We start from the raw sequence: 17,176 nt of genomic DNA, 5'->3' as shown, positions 1-17,176 counted from the left end.
TGCCTTTCCTTATCTGTACCCTTGTGACCAACAAAAGTTAATGCTTAATTTTGTTCACAGGGGTTATATATACTCATGTTCTATTTTATGCAGTTTTCTACCTGCAATTATATCATAAATCACTTCATAAAATATTCATTCTGAGGTTTCTTCATTCTCTGTGCTGCTGGGTACGGCTGGATTATGGAAAACTGCTCAGGAACTCTGTGGGATTATAGAAATTACCTGGTCATCTTCCTGACACCTCTGCTGATCATGCCTTTACCACTCATTATCAATACCTTGGTAAGAATAAGTGTGTATATGTAGGAATTTAAACCTGGGGAGTGTATGTGGATGAGGTATGTATGTGTGTATCTGGAGGTGTTTTACCACCTATGGTATCTGATACCTGATAGACATGAAGAGTTTAAGAGCATCTGTGATAGCACCTTCTTAGTTCTGAAACACTTCTTTTAAATTTAGTTGTCTTGATTGTATTTAGAATGGCCCTGATATCTATATCATCTACACAAATGGCCTTTTACTTGGAAAAGGCTTGGGCATTAAAATAGCTTCCAAAAGAGGACTTTTATTGTGGCATGAGCACATATTCTAAGCACCAAATCAATACTGAAATTACAAATAAAGCACTGATTAGTGTAGATTTTAAAGGCTAGGCACCACCTAATGGACCTCCCTGAAGATTTCACATTATCTTAGCTACTGAAAATGAAAATAATGTTCATTTCTTTAAAAATGACAAATGAAATGTTTTTGTAAGGGTTGGCTCCAGGCCAAGGCCCCCTCTGGCCACCAGAGGGAGGCCTCATGTCAACCACGCTACTAATCAGGCTTGATGCCCAACAGCTGGGCTAGACCTTATATAAGCCCAGTGACCCAGTGCTGGGTTGTTGCTAAAATTTTGAGCAAAGTTCTGAGCAAAGTTCCTAGCTGGTAACTTCAGGTATTGAGGTTTGTGAGCTCTTGTGCTACACCTCATTTCTACCCTGTGGGGGTGTCTGTGTTTTTACACATCCCCTCCCCTCTCGGGTCTGTCTCTCACCTGAGGCTTCCCTTAGCCATTCAAGTTCCTCCCCATTTTCTGGTTTTGTTTGGAAAGTTTTAGTTTGGTTTTCCCCACTGTATTGGGGTTGCCATTCTTCCCATGGCGTCCTTTGTTCTCCCTTTTTCCACGCTCGGTGTGGTGGTTAGTTTAACGCCATCGTTAGCGTGTGTTTGCTCACACAGTAGGCTGTCCATGTCATCACCTAGCTGACCTGGGTTCAAGCCCACCTTACAGTTTTGATTCGTATGTTGTGGTGATGTGCAAATGTTGTGTATCAACTGTTACTCTGACAGGTTGCGCTTTGACATCTCATATTTCAGTCTATATAAAAATAGGAAATCTTAAGGCTTGCACTCGGTCCTGTACACTAAAATTAAAAGGTAAATGATGGTTTAGCTCACATAGTCATTGCACCTGTTATCTAATCAAATAACATTAGGAAATTCTGGTGATAAAGCACCAGACCCAAAAATAGGGAATGTTTGTTTCTGTTCCTATGAGATTTGGAAGTCTGATTAAAAGATGTCTGATTATTAGAATACTGATAGGGGGAACGTGTGGGGGCTAGTTTTGTTGTTCCAAAGTTTATCATTAAAGCTTTTAAGTTTTGGATAGTAATTTGGTACAACTTTATAATAGGACTATCCTTATAATAGCACTTATAGAGAACAGCTGTTCTCTATTCCACTGATCAGTGATAAGTTTCCTATCACAGGACAACTGCTGTCTGAATGTGAATGGCGGATCCTTCTCAACACAGTTGCGACACGGACATGGTAGTGGAATGGTAGAAGGTATAGCTGGTTGTTGCGCTGGTATGAGTGTATTGGGGTGGGGGGGGGTTGCATGTGTTAATGTCACCAATTGGTTGAGAGCAGTCTGAAACTGAAACAGCTTGCTGTAGTTGAAGAATGGTTACAACACTGGGCTATTGGCTCTAATTGTAAATTTTTAGTAAATAAATGTTTTTAATAAAGTAGGTGATGAGTATATACACTGCCTGGCCAAAAAAAAGGTCACACACACTAATATTTTGTTGTACCGCTTTTAGCTTTGATTATGGCATGCATTCGCTGTGGCATTGTATTGATGATGGGAGATTTGGACCACTATGCAAGGTCTTCTCCAGCACATCCCAAAAATTCACAATGGGGTTCAGGTCTGGACTTTGTGGTGGCCAATCCATGTGTGAAAATGATATCTCATGCTTCCTGAACCACTCTTTCACAATTTGAGCCTGATGAATCCTGGCATTGTCATCTTGGAATATACCCGTACCATCAGGAAAGAAAAAATCCACTGATGGAAAAACCTGGTCGTTCAGTATATTTAGGTAGTCAGCTGACCTCATTCTTTGGGCACATAACGTTGCTGAACCTAGACCTGACCAACTGCAGCAACCCCAGACCATAGCACTGCCTCCACAGACTTGTATGGTAGGCACCAGGCATGATGGGTGCATCACTTCAGCCGCCTCTCTTCTTACCCTGATGCGCCCATCACTCTGGAACAGGGTAAATCTGGACTCATCAGACCACATGACCTTCTTCCATTGTTCCATATGCTCCCTAGCAAATTGAAGCCGTTTTTACTGGTTAGCCTCACTGATACGTGGTTTTCTTAAGGCTACACATATGTTTAGTCCAAATCCCTTGAGTTCCCTTTGCATTGTGCGTGTGGAAATGCTCTTACTTTCACTATTAAACATAACCCTGAGTTCTACTGTTGTTTTTCTACGCTTTGATTTCACCACACATTTAAGTGATCGCCGATCATGACCATTCAAGATTTTTTTCCAACAACATTTTTTTCTCGAAGATGATGTTTCTCCACTGTCCTTCCACTTTTTAATAATGGACAGTTCTTAACCTGACAGTTCTTAACCTGATTTTAGTAGTTTCAGCAATCTCTTTAGATGTTTTCTCTGCTTGATGCATGCCAATAATTTGACCCTTCTGAAACACATTAACATCTTTTCCACGATCACAGGATGTGTCTTTCGACATGCTTGTTTAACAAATGAGAAGCTACTCACTGCATCAGTTAGGGTTAAATAACCTATTGCCAGCTGAAACATAATCACCCATGCGGTACTTATCCAATGGGAGGCTCTTACCTTGGCTTAGTTAAATCCAGGTGATGACCTTTTTTTGGTCAGGCAGTGTAATATTGTATATAAACTTTGTTAAGCATAAGACAGGCAATTACAATATCAGCTCTAAATGTGTGTAAAAATGACACACGCAATGATTTTAACAAATGGTGTCTACTGAAATATATTAAGTTTAGATAAAGCATAAGGAAGATCACTCCAATTAAAGTCATGTGCTTTCTGAATCTACCTGATGGTATGTTTATGGAAAAAATACTTTAATGTCTCTCACGTATTACATGTATTTTCTGGACTTTTATTGTTTTTCTGAAGCTGTGAAATTCCACTTCAGGTTTGACTCACCAACATAATGGGTCTGGTGCTCTTGATCTAACTCATTTACAAAACTTGGTTGCTTCCATGAATGATGCTGCCATTCAGACAAATGACGTCAAATATAAGAACAGAAAATGTTTGCCCTAGGTGGGATATTGTAAAGCCAGCAAGTACCAACAAATTTGAGAATGAAAAGAACACTAAGCATAGAACATCTTTCCACTGTATGCAGCACCGCTGTTGTCATTGTTCATGTGTGTCAGGTTTATTCTGCTGAACATGTGAGCTGCATGTGTACTGCAGGAGGCTAAATGTGCCTTTGTGGTCATCCTGATGGCTGTATACTGGTGTACAGACTGTGTGCCATTGGCTGTGACTGCCCTCCTTCCCATCATCTTCTTCCCCTTAATGGGAATCATGAAGTCTGAACAGGTAGAACCCCATGGCCCCACACACAGCTACACACACACATACACCCCAACTGAGTTTGCTTGACTAACCAGGCTCTGGTTTGTCTGCAGGTCTGTCTCCTGTATGTCAATGACGCTTCCATGTTGGGATTAGGTGGGCTGGTAGTGGCTATAGCTGTGGAGTACTGGAACCTCCACAAACGCCTCACTCTGTGCATACTCATGCTGGTGGGGGTGAGACCAGCACTGTAAGAGACTTTCCTGCACTTATTGGACACAGCTGCTCAATGGGCGGTGCCTCAGTGACCCCACCCTGTCTCTTCCCTCCTTCGCTTTCCCTCAGACTGATGGCGGGGTTCATGAGCATCGCTGCCTTCCTCTCCATGTTCATCTCGAGTATCGCCAGTGTGACTATGATGCTGCCCATCATCCATGATGTGTTGGAGTACTGTAGAAAGACTGAGGATGCAGCCAAGGATTGGGAGCAGCAGCAAAGTGCACCCACTCAGTCTTTGCGCATGAGGGTGGCCAAGCAGGACATCCAGTTCATCAGTAGGCACACAGAGAGACACAGAAGAATATCATTATAACGTATGACTAAAAGCCAGTCCATATGGCAAAAAGATTACTTAAATGTGGATTTATAATGACAATTACACTGCTGAAAAAAATGCTGTGACATCATGAGTTATTTTTGATAGTATTTGGCCTAGGCTAGGTCCACTTTTTGTAACTAGCTGCATAATCAATTACTGAGATGATATTTCCCTTTAAAGATTTCTGTCTACATAAGTCCAATAGTTTTCAGAGACTGAGGCATAAAACATGCCGTCCACGCAATCGAGAGAGAATCACGCGCCACTTCTGCCTGTAGAGCTGGAGCCAAGCCCTGAGGACGTCTTTAGAGCTGAGCAGAGGATGCTGAGGCACCAGCAGAATAACTTGAACCTCACCAAAGGAATGAGCCTGAGCATGTGCTACGCCGCCAGCATCGGCGGCACCGCCACCCTCACCGGGGCCATCCCCAACCTCTTGCTCAAAAACCAGATTGACAAGTAATAAGCACCATCTTTCCTAACCATCACTAGGATGGTATATGAATCTAAAAGCTCTAATATATCCTACTAGTAAACACATATCATTTCAGGTTCTGGAATGACTGAAGAACCGTGTCCCATGCTATGCCTAACGGTTCACCATCTGTATTTTGCTTAGACTGTTTCCTGAGAATGGGGATGTGATCAACTACACCAGCTGGTTTAAGTTCTCCTTCTTAAACATGTTGCTCATGCTGGCCACCTCTTACTTATGGCTGCACTTCATGTACTGGGGGTTCAAGTAAGTGGAAAGATGAGCTTATCTATAAAATGAGCTTATCTACCCGATCTTTGTTCAGTAAATCAAAAAGTTCAATGAAGGGTCGTGGGCTTTCTTTTTTTCAGTTTCTCTCATTAGCCTGACACAGTGCTCTCTTCAAAATAGTACATGGTACAGTGTAAATTTGGCTGAAACGCTTCAGTCAAGCCATTTGGTTTGTGGAAGTCCCATGCTGAACATTTTCTAATTTCCGAAATGCAGCATCCCTTGCACTCCGAAATACTTCTTTTGTAGACATTTTTCACATGTGAACATTTTGTCACGTCATTCTCCAGTGTGAAAAAATCATTTGGCTGTGGAACAAACGGCAACAGCAGGCAAGCGGCACATCAGCTCATGAGGACTGAATACAGGAAGCTGGGCAGCTTTAGCTTTGCGGAGGGCTGCGTGGTGGTCCTCTTTCTCCTACTCGTAGTGCTCTGGTTCACCCGTGACCCAGGCTTCATGCCTGGCTGGGCCGAACTGCTTTTCAACCAGGAAAGAAAGTCAGTGCTATCACTTGTTGCTGCTTCTCACAGCATACACGCTCCCTCTGTCGGGGTTCCAAAATAAATGAGTAATTTGTAGTTTAACCTTGGCACCTATTTACTTGTTGCGCTAGCTATCACTATAATTGATTTTTACTTTAGCAATACGGAATTTTGAATCTTTGTCAGCAACTAAAACTTTCAACATAGTCTGTACAAGGAGGCAGCCCTGCTAGCCTGTCAACTAACTTGCACCTGCACAAGTGGCACACAGCCATAGGTTCACTGCCAAAAAATCTCTATAAACATGATAAGTTAACTTCTGCTTCGTGTGTTCACATTGTATTTACTAAAGCAGGAAGTGTTTTCCGAGGAACAATTGGTTAAATCATATCGTATTTATTGTGGACTTTAAAATGTCTTAAAATGCTGAACGATGCAACCTTCCAAATCTCAAATGTTCACAAACAATGTTTTTAACTGTCTTTTCCCTATTCCTTTCCCTTTGTTTAACTGTTATTAGTTAGAAGTATTTTGTTGTGTTTCAGGTTTGTAACAGATGGCACAGTCGGCATTTTCATTGCCATCTTGTTCTTTATCATCCCCTCCAAAATTCCTCAAACCTTCTGCTGCAGGACTGGTTCTTTTAATCTAACAGGTATGTCCTGTTTGTCTGTCACCTTCAATCAGTCATTTGATTATTTGGTCACTGTTCCAGTCATACAGATTAAGACATAAGTACCTATCACCAAACTCAGATAACTTACTCTATTTTAAAAAGAGGTGAGCACTGCATTTCACCTTTCACCCTACAGAGCATATATAGTTAAACCATACATTTTGGTCCAGTCATTACACATTTAAGTAGGCCTATTTTTTCACATTGTTTATTCCTGATTACTTGGTTCCTAGGTTGATTGTTGAGTTACAAATATAAAATTGCAAACAAACAAATGAAAAACAAGTCTCAGACGAACCAAGTCTCCAAAAACACAGTCCTCTCAGTCAGATATGACCCCTCTTGCCTAGAAGTGTTTGTGCTTGCGTTGCCAGAAAGGCCTTCATTGAGGGCTCCCAAGACTTTGCTCTCCTGGGGCATGGTGCAGAAGAAGTTACCATGGAACCTCTTGCTGCTGTTAGGGGGCACCTTCGCATTGGCCAGAGGCATCCAGGTACACTTACCCCATCACTTACAAACATCCTAGAACAAATCATCTACAACATGGCTACAGCCTGAACACAGGTTTCAAGATCCCAACAAAGCTACAATGATTCTTCACAATGATAGGAAGAGCTAACATTGAAAAATCAAAAAGTGACATTCCTATGAGCACTTGGCCACCACGAGTCAGTAATCCCTGCGGTACCTTTTCTGACACCTCCTGCTTAACACCCAAAAAGCAAGAAGGATCGTGAGGCCCTGCTTTCAAGGTCTGTATTCAAACTGAAAATCAAAATCAAGTGAGCTTTTGCCCTTCTGCACCACCGGAGGTTTCCCCGAGCTCACCTTAGGACACCCGCGTTACGCGTTGACAGGTGTCCCACCCTAGTCAGACTCCCCAACTGCCTTGACCTCAAGCTTCAAGGTCCCAACAGTGATACACAGCTTGAGTCATCCAGTTCTCTCCAGAATCCTCATGTACAATATAGCAGCACAGTCATCAACAACAGTTGTTGTCACAGTGCTAAATTGCACACTAGTCACAACAATACATGCTAAAAGATTTAAAATTTAAAAACTGCTAAAAGATAAATGCCAAGATAAGGAATGTCATATCTGGGTATTTACATCCAGTGACTATATACAGCAGAATCATCACAAGTCAAAAATTATGTTCACCTTAATGTTTGTTTTGAGCCTGGTGTATTTTATTTGTACGTAGACATCTGGATTGTCCGTGTCAGTAGTGCGAGCGCTCAAGCCCCTGCAGAACATTCCCCCAGCGGCGCTCTCTTTTGTGCTCTGCATAGTGGTTTCAATGCTCACTGAGATCTGCAGCAATTCGATGCTCAGCACCATACTGATGCCTGTTCTGGCCTCCATGGTGAGACTTAACTCACACAGACATTGCAGGACACAGTGCAAAAGAAATTCCTTTTTGCCAGGAATACATATGGTATATATGATATGTATGATATTTATGCATATGATATGTATGTCTTGCCTATTGCTGCATGGCCAGGCCACCACCATTGGGCTGCACCCGCTGTACCTCATGGTCCCGCCCACCATCTGCATCTCCTTCACCTTCATGTTCCCAGTGGCCACTCCCACCAATTCCATCACATTCACCTACACCAACCTGAAGATCATGGACATGGTGAGGCCTCACTACATTTTCTTAGTCTCCAACAGCAGTGCTGTCTCTCCATCAGTCATGTGACTTGTGTGACATTACTTGACCATGTGGCTGTAACTTTAATTCCAGGTCAAGCCCGGATTTGTGCTGAACATACTCGGGATCCTGTGCACCAACCTTGCCATCCACACTTGGGGTGTAGCGATATTCCAGCTGAACGAATTCCCCGCATGGGCCAAATTCAATAGCTCCTCCACGGCTTTGCCACTCACCTCAGTGCCTCCAACAGTTCCTCTCTGAGCAAAAAACAACAAGAGAAGAGAAGGAGATCAAGAGGAGACAAAGCTAGGAATTAAACATGGAACGGATTTGGGATTCAAGAGACACATGCCGCTATCCTTGGGACAGTATGATTTTGCACTTATATGTACTTATATGACAAGGAGCATATAACATTTAATGCAAATATTTAATTCACTATTAATATTGAGGAGTACATATGCATTTAGGAGCAAAATATGCAGCCATCTAGACATCCATTTTCAGGGACATCCGTGTTTGTTTCAAGACAATGGCAAACCACGTTCTGCACATGTTACAACAAATAATATATATACTTAAATGATTACATTTTAATTTAGCACATTAAATTTTGCCATACAGCACTGTGTTACCCAAAACCAAATACAACATATAACCCATTTATAAAATTAAATTCCATAAAACCCAACTATTAAAGGACCCATGACATTACATTACTTTAGCTCTCTTTCTCAGCAATGAAATTAGTAAACTTAAAGAAAAAGAACTCATCTACACTCTTAGAGTTTTAGAACCCCATGGAATGAATGTTGATTTAAACATCTACTTATTCATATAAACTGGCTCCTCCTTCCACTAATTCAGAAGCACTTTGCTTGCACAGCTGATGAAGGACCTCAGTCCAAAATGTCCTGTTTCTCTAAATCTTTGTGCACTTCACTACACTTCACTCTCTCTATGTATATATAGAGGTGAGTAACTGCAGTGTACTGTAGTAAGATATGTAGATATTCAAAATGTTAGCAGCAATCAGCTTGCATAGTATATTTTATTATAACTATTATAGCATATTAATTTGAATTAATGTTAGAATTTATTATTATACATAGTATAACTATTTTATTGTGGCTGGTACAGTATAGCATGTGGATGAGATACTTTTGTATGCACCAGCCTCTGATCATGTCACTGAATAAATGTCATCACAGTTTTGACAGGTTCTCATTTAAGGGTTTCTAGGAGGTGGAACCACTTTATATTAGAATTTGTAATTTGAGTGACTGAATTTTCAGTTCCGATGCATTTGCGACCAGATCGGAATTCATGCTACTTTTACGTCAATCCAACTCTACACCCGTCATACTTTCGCGCTATGGGGAAGGAAAGACAGACGACATAGAATGGGAGAATTTCATTTTAACATTTTAATGTGCAGGTCAGTCACAATTAATAACATTTTAATGAGCGGGTCAGTCATTGTTGTCTATAGCAGCACTGTCATCTAATCGTAACTACAGTATCTAATTAGCGGATGCGAGGAGATTAGCAAATAAATTAATTCGGTACTGTCAGTTACTTGTTGTTCATTATTTGTGGTTTATTTCATTTGTTTCCGAATTTGCAGACATTCTCTACTGTAGATTAACATTAGCATTAACTCTAATATAGTGATTGTTACTGTTGACTCCATTTTGATTGTTTACCTCTGGATGAGCGTGCCTCGTGAAGCGTTCGTTTGCGCATGCGAAATTGCGTAGCGTTCTCTGTTCAGATTAATGTGGCCTGTAGGTTAACGTACTTGGGTTGCACTAAGAGATCGATAAATCTTGAAAAGTAGATTACATACTTGTGGTAAATCCAATTAATAAACTACAATTTTCCCCTTCGACAGAATGCTTGCCTTTTTACAAGACTCCTGGGAGAGGTTCTAGCACCAAATAATACTTTTTTGAAATGCACCTACATGCCCTCAGCATGTTTTTGTTAAGTTTTGTGACTTGAACTTCAGTAGGCCTGTTCTGGTTTGGAAATATTTTTTGAGTAGCCACTTACTAACAGTGACTATATAAAAGTCACAACTATTGTTTATTATTTAATTATTGTTTGCCAGCAAGAAGAAAAATGTGGTGACCCATATGAGATGCAACGAAACAGCAAAATTATTTTTCAAATGTCCTTAATGCCTTTATGTAGATGCTCTCTGAAATTATAGGCTCACTAGTAAAGGCAAGATCATAACTGTCATATATTGCTTAATTCATTCATTTGAATACAGGCTAATAAATATGGGTTAATAAATCTGCGCAACCTCGTATACGTTGTGTACGGATCAACAAGATAGTCCAGCCCACCACATTATCGCTTAGTCTTTGTAACTATTTTGTATAAAAGCGGTTTTAACCAGACGCTTTGCTATAACATTTTCACAATTATCCAACGGTTTATGTCTATATAAATAACTAAGGTGAACTCCCTGAGCTAAAGGTGTGGCGTACTGTTCCAATACGGAAGTTGAAACACCAGATATGAGCGTTTCTTGTATTTCGCAAACACTGGTAGCTAAAGATGCTGCATATTACAATCTCGTACCACAGGCGCAAGACGATTTCGGATTTCCATCATGAAGGTACATATGTTCCTGAGGGTGATCTGGATGACAGTTTGCGCTGCGAACTTTTCTCCGCCAGTGGTAAAGATCAGTCTTGACGACCCTGCCGAAAAGCGATGGGAACCGCTGCTGAAATTATTTGATAAAGAATTCTTGAAAAAAGCAGCAGCAGAGGTGATTGAGTAAGTAAGTTACAATATTGTCACTTAATTTGTTAATTTAAGTATTGTCGTTACGTTACGAAGTTCATTTTACCCCATAATTCTTATCTTTTTAAAGCACGACTATTCCAAAATGGGTGCACCATGCTATCATCCCTGTAGTCCGAGCCCTGGAAAAATATGTACCCCAGCCATACGCGGGCGAGATTAAGGGCATGGCTTCGTATTTTGAGTCTGACATCTCTGACATTGTTCTTCTCAACTTTGCCTACGAAGTTTCTGCGTATGTATTGCTCACTTATACTTTATATAGTGCAATAATCAGACATTGGTGTTTATTTATTACATATTTACATTTACGACATTTAGCTGACGCTTTTATCCAAAGCAACTTACAATTATGACTGAGCACAACTTGAGCAATTGAGGGTTAAGGGCCTAGATCAGGGGCCCAAAAGCGGAAACTTGGCAGTGAACCAGCAACCTCCCAAGTACTTTAACCACTGAGCTACCACTACCACATATTCGGTATTAAATAGGCATTTCAAAAGTATGGATGAATGAAACACTGTATTCATGATCAGAACTCACTCTACTCTGAAACAGACATTGGATATTAATTTATTTTAATTATGGATTTTAATTGGATTTAAATCTCTTTTTCTGTCCTGTAGGTTCTGCAGCAGCATTGTAGCTCAAGACACTAAGGGAAATATTTACCATGGCCGAAACTTGGACTACCACTTTAATGTGCTCAGAAATCTTACTGTTGATATCCTGTTCATGAAAAATGGAGAGGTAAGAGACTGCAGTGATGGAAATATTCATATTGGTATTATCCAAGTCCTCATTTCATATCTTCTTTACCGCATTATTGATTGGTTAGACATGATGTGGAGTTTCTCTCCTTTACTGTCTGTCAAACAAGAAAATGAACTGAAACACCACACATTTTGTTGGGTTGTTTTTTTCAGGTGGCATACAGGGGAACTTCTTTTGCTGGTTATGTTGGATTGTGGACTGGGCAAAGTGCCAACAAGTTTACTGTGTCTGGGGATGAACGAGGTAGCCACACAGTTGTGAAGCTGATTGAATCATGTGTTTCCTTTTCTTTTTAGCTAAGACATTTCCCCACTTATCCAAGGGGTTTCCCTTTCTTTGGAACTGTGAGTAGCCCAGAATTATTCACTACGTGGATAGTGACAGAAGGGCAGTACAAACATTACCTCACCCATCGTCTTTTACATTTATGCATTTGACCACTGGATTTTGTCTTCCCAGATAAAGGTCAGTGGTGGGAAAATGTCATTGCAGCATTCCTGCTAAAGAGTTCTCCTGTCAGCTGGCTTGTGAGAGAGGTAAAGAAACAAGTTGTCAAGTCAGCAACACCAGCACTAATAACAATGGAGACAGATGCACTAAATCCATTTGGGTGGTATATTCACTCGCCACTTAAAACTGCACCTGTGCTGAAATAACCCCCACAGTTTCAATATGAAGGCTGTTTGTGTCAACTTAGCACTGGTGTTAGTTCTGTGTAGTTGTATATCTCTGTGGCTGTAAATTTGTGCAGTATCCAGATACATTTCTGACTGCAGTGTTTTCTTTCCTGTGTGCAAAGACTCTCGAGAATGCCATCGACTTCCAGGACGCAGTGATGAGGCTGGCTAAAGTGCCAATCATCGCTGACTTGTACTACATTGTGGGTGGGGTCCAGCCAGGAGAGGGTGTGGTCATTACCAGAGACAGGAGCGGGCCTGCAGATATCTGGCCTCTAGATCTGGTCAAAGGAGCGTAAGTGCCAACTTATTGCAACAGTATCAAATTACAGTTTCAACCACGCTGACCCGGGAAAAACTACTCTTTTTTTATATATTGCTCTAACCTGGATTTGGCAGTCGTTATGTTACATTAGAAGTTAAGTCTAGTTTGTGTTACTTGTTCCTGAAGTTCTAACTCCCAGCGGCAAAAATGTTCAGCATTTTAGAAATTTTCTGTGATCTTTAAGGTGTAGAGCAAGAGCATCTCAAATAAAATGGTTTGTGAGGTGTGAGGCTGAGTGATTGCATGCTCATTATATTGTAATAAACTGTATGTGTCAGCAGGGATCCTTTATGAAGTTAGTTTTGAAATTGCATCACAAAGATGATAAGTTTGAAATGAATATTTGGTGCACTGAGGGGGAAAGATCTAGTATGACATGTCAGGTCTCTGAATGCCTTCATCAGTTATGTATCAATTAAAACTCCGAGTACATGCCCTTCTGGACTATCTATGCAAATGACTGCCTATGAAAGTGTAATGTTATAACTGCTCTGACATGAACATTTTCACTTTTGTTTAAACCACATTTTGCTGTAGCTGGTATAGGGTTGAAACGAACTATGACCACTGGCAACCTGCACCTAAACAAGATGACAGAAGGTGTGTGCTTTTCTTGGTTTTGTCTGAGCTAGCAGAATGAATGATCAAAGTATGTAGTGTATTCTTGGTACAATTGTAACATTGTATACTACTATCTCTGCATAGTTTTTACACTTTCTTTGCTTGTATAGGGACGTAGCTATTAAAGCGTTGAATGCTACCGGCCAAAATAACATCAACATGCGCTCACTTTATGAGGTAAACAGCTGAATCTATTTTAGTCTTGTTTGGTTATTATCATGAGGTTACGTAATAACCCCATTAGTATAGCATAGATAAATAAACATCTTTACAAGCCCAGCAACATTTCTTTCTTTTAAATTTATGTTACAATTTTAATTCAGATGTTTTTTGCAATTAGGAGTAACCACATTTGGATAACAAAGATCCAAAGAAGCAATGTAGCGATGTATTGCACACAAAGATTCCATTGTGGATATTCTGGTGAATGACCAGACAGACGTGTGAATAGCTCTTAGAACAGTTTTACTGTTCACTTTGCTGCTGCAAGGCAGATGTGATCATAAGACACAGAATTCAAATGCCTAGTTTCTTAATTTTTCCTGATACCTTATTACCATATAACCAAAGCTCTGCCAGCACTAGTAAGCAAGCTGATTTGTAGCTGAAGCTTTATTGTTTGTATGTCTTTTTTGAATAGGTTTTGTGCCTGTTATAAGTCGACGGATTAGTGACTCAATTTGCTAAATGTGACTTGGTCTCTCTCTACAGATTTTATCAGTGATTCCAGTGTGCAATAGGTAAGGGTTATTATCAGTGGACTTCAATTAAACTCTATACGGTCAGTCACATGATCACACTTTTATTGTCCAGTAAGCCAGATTTCAGATACCACATTTCCCCGCTTCCTTTATGAACATTCGGCATTAAAAGAACAGACCACAGTAATGAGGAACTTACAAGCGGGAAATTTGGGACTTGCACAATAATTCATGTCGCTTGGGACCATGGGATCAAACAGCAGAGCATCTGCTTTTGAGATCATCGTCTGCAATGTGCTTACCACAAAGCAGAAAGCTGGGTTTATCACAGGCTGTTAACAGACATCTCCCCTCTTATGTGAATGAACAGCATGAAAACATTATGTTGTTCAAGTGAGCTTTTAAATAATTGTAACTGCCAGACCTTTTTTGCTGTGGGCTGATTTATTAACGGATCAATTCAGTTAATGTAATATTATGCCCAGTGTCTCAATAGGCATGCCAACAAGAGTCTTACATTTAGCTATGATGCACTGTTACTCCTCTACTGCTTTGCCCAATGAGTATTTTGGCTATTTTAGAGGCTTAAATCATAAGACCTTCTCTCTAACGTCAGTGTATCCTGGTTCCCAGCATCACCATCTACACGACAGTAATGACCGCAGGCTTGCCAGAGGAGTACAGAACCATAGTCAGGGAGGTAAGAGTGTCCACCATGACCTAGTGGCACACCCCTCCTCATACAGTCAGTGACTACTTCTACTGGAGCTGTTCTGGTGATGTGCTACACCAAGATGCTCTGTGTACTTATGGTGTTCCTTAGAAGCGTTCTGTGGGTGTTTTGATGAAGCAAGGCATTCATGTGATCCAAGCCAGGCATTCATGTGATAAAATAAACTAATATTACTTATGACACTAGTAAATATTAAGAAACCATGAACTTCTCATTACTAAACTACAGGTAATAGTAACTAAGTGAAAAGCTACCAAAGGACACTCACTACATGTTTGAACTATCTTCAAGTGTGCTTCATAGTCTGTTTGCCCGTGCATAGCTGTGAAGACTAGTCGGTGATATATCAGGTGTTCAGTATTTCATTGACATAACATACAGCTTAATAATGCTGAAGTTCATGATTTGTTAATGTTAGCTAATGCTGTACATGTGTTATTTAAGGGGACCTCAATGTAAAGTGCTGCTGTAAATAATTTAGACATGCTCAATTTAGAATGAATTCAAACATGCCCCATTAAGGACTCAGCCATTTGTTTAGTATACTGGAAGACATTTTCCAATCACAATTTGTGATTCACAATATACAAAAACCACATGATGGTATTTTGTTCTAGTAAGCAGGCTTAGTACTCACTGTGCTGTTGGGGCTTTTCTCCATGACTTCCTCCTTCTGCTTGGAGTGGCCCTACAGATGCTGTATATGTTTACCAGGACCCTGTTCGTTTTCAGCACTCGATTACCATTTTGAACCCATTTTCCCTCTCTTCACAGACATGCACCAAGTCCATTAGGAAAGGGGCTGATAGTTTCAACTGGAATCTTTAGTTCCAAATTCACATACAAACATGATGCTTCATTCGTCTGAGGAATAGTGGTAGTATGGACTGGGAATGTAAGGACTGCAAGGTGAAGCAGTGGTCTTTAAAGTTGATCATCATAAGAAAACCTATCATGCTTCTCTTAAAATTCATTTAATAGTCAGAAAACTGTTTTTCTGTAGAGTAATTTTAACTTTAGTTTTAATGTAACTTTGTAACATGGTTTTGACCTTAGGCCTACAAGACTAAAGGTTTTGTCTTGCATTTGAAGTATTTTATGTGTGACAGCAACTGTGACAAGATGCGTAAAGTCACATTCTTGTGAACTTCGCCTTAATTATGTAAACTTTTATCTCCTGTAGTTCATTTGGTAGAGTACGGTGCTAGCAATCTTCAGGTCATGGGCTGGATTTCCAAGAAGCATGTGTTTTCATATTAATAAATATATATGTCACTCTTGATAAGAGTGTGCCAAATGCTAAAAATGTAATGTAGCTGTATTATGTACTACTGTTGGATTCACAAAAGGTTTTGTGTTGTGTCATACACTGAGGTGATTGGTTAGCACTGTATTAAGCCTTTAATGTTATTGTCATTAATGACATAAGGGATTTATTATGGTTAATGTTCTAAAATCGTTTGTTGTTTAACCCTGTTGTCAAAATTGCTGAAAAGGCCATTGTAAAAATGTGTTGATCTGCACTATAAAGCATTAGATATCTTGGTTAATATATATCTTCGTTAATAAAGTATTATATATTCTGTTTCCCATCAGTGTTGGGTTGGGATACTTACTCAAAAATGATATAAAAGAAGAAGCACTTTCCACTGAAGATTTGCAGTAAACGTGCTACTCATGAGAACAGTTTCCTGTTTCTTCAGTGACAAAAGATGGAATAAAGTATCTAGTAGTATCTAGTAAAGTATGTTCAAGTTGCTTTGCATTAGTAAATGTGTTTACTAAAGAGAGTAGTGAGTGTATTGTCCTGTGTGTGTACTTCAGTGTTAAGCATGTTTCAAGTATTCATGTTTTGGAAGTATTATTATTATTATTAGTAGTAGTAGTAGCAGTAGTAGTTATTCTACACTTAACATGAATGAAGCATAGCCCACCTAGCTAGTAACATAAGTCTTTAGTGCAAAAGGCTGCCCTTTAGCAAAAATCAATTTCATATTTAAAGCTCCCTGTAGTTGCATCAAGCTATTAGCCCAATTCCCTTGGGCCTAGTTTTTTTTAAAGTGAGCTGCCACAGAAAGAAGTAAGAACCACAGTCCAGATCTAGGGACCTCTAGTATGTTTTGGAACAACAGGATCATTTTTTGGACCACGGGTCACTGATGCAGGATACAGGGTGGATATAGCCTTCTGGAGAATTCCCTGGGGGAGATGAGACCATCACTGTCCTATTGGATTTTTTCAAAAAACACACCAAAAGATATTTAAGTATTAAATATTATCAATCATAACTATCAATAATATTAAACATTAATAATATTATACCACACCTACGGTGAGGTATGCCTACAGAGATTTCACCAAAACTGGCAAAAAAATATCATGAATGCCATGAATCCTTCATTATTAATCCTTTATTATTAGATCAGTAGAGAACACTCCCTGAGGTTAAACGGAAT

At 39.9% G+C, this 17,176-nt stretch overlaps 2 protein-coding genes and 1 long non-coding RNA gene across 10 annotated transcripts; 2 read left to right on the top strand and 1 right to left on the bottom strand.

Moving 5' to 3' along the window:
* The first annotated feature begins 74 nt into the window (after positions 1-74).
* LOC113572901 (solute carrier family 13 member 2-like) lies at positions 75-9,957 on the top strand. Its single transcript, XM_081713976.1, has 12 exons — positions 75-285; positions 3,780-3,908; positions 3,998-4,134; positions 4,230-4,438; positions 4,761-4,941; positions 5,102-5,224; positions 5,539-5,748; positions 6,279-6,388; positions 6,784-6,902; positions 7,614-7,775; positions 7,914-8,051; positions 8,160-9,957. The coding sequence occupies exons 1-12, from the start codon at positions 184-186 to the stop codon at positions 8,328-8,330; spliced, it is 1,791 nt and encodes a 596-aa protein (XP_081570102.1). The 5' UTR covers positions 75-183; the 3' UTR covers positions 8,331-9,957.
* Positions 7,918-10,787, bottom strand: LOC145657843 (uncharacterized). Its single transcript, XR_014123726.1, has 3 exons — positions 10,662-10,787; positions 8,208-8,326; positions 7,918-8,033 (listed from the first exon to the last, which is right to left on the bottom strand). It is a non-coding gene; the product is annotated as an uncharacterized LOC145657843 (long non-coding RNA).
* On the top strand, positions 10,584-16,310 carry LOC113572914 (N-acylethanolamine-hydrolyzing acid amidase). Of its 8 annotated transcripts, none has more exons than XM_027002867.3 (11): positions 10,584-10,862; positions 10,960-11,124; positions 11,516-11,639; positions 11,816-11,906; positions 12,123-12,199; positions 12,463-12,635; positions 13,203-13,265; positions 13,397-13,463; positions 13,998-14,026; positions 14,621-14,687; positions 15,495-16,310. In XM_027002867.3, exons 1-11 carry the CDS (start codon positions 10,693-10,695, stop codon positions 15,546-15,548), a joined length of 1,080 nt encoding a protein of 359 aa, XP_026858668.3. In that variant the 5' UTR covers positions 10,584-10,692; the 3' UTR covers positions 15,549-16,310. The 8 variants fall into 8 exon arrangements, 7 of the variants coding, with proteins under 7 accessions (XP_026858668.3, XP_026858673.2, XP_026858672.3 ...); XM_027002872.3 differs by having other exon boundaries at positions 10,693-10,862; positions 14,604-14,687; XM_027002871.3 differs by lacking the exon at positions 14,621-14,687 and having other exon boundaries at positions 10,693-10,862.
* The last annotated feature ends 866 nt before the right edge of the window (positions 16,311-17,176 follow it).

Source organism: Electrophorus electricus, chromosome 5 (genome assembly GCF_041902795.1).
Source record: "Electrophorus electricus isolate QZ-2024a chromosome 5, ASM4190279v1, whole genome shotgun sequence".
Classification (NCBI taxonomy): Eukaryota; Metazoa; Chordata; class Actinopteri; order Gymnotiformes; family Gymnotidae; genus Electrophorus; species Electrophorus electricus.
Note: the sequence above shows the minus strand (reverse complement) of the source record. Positions and strands in the feature narration are given on the sequence as shown.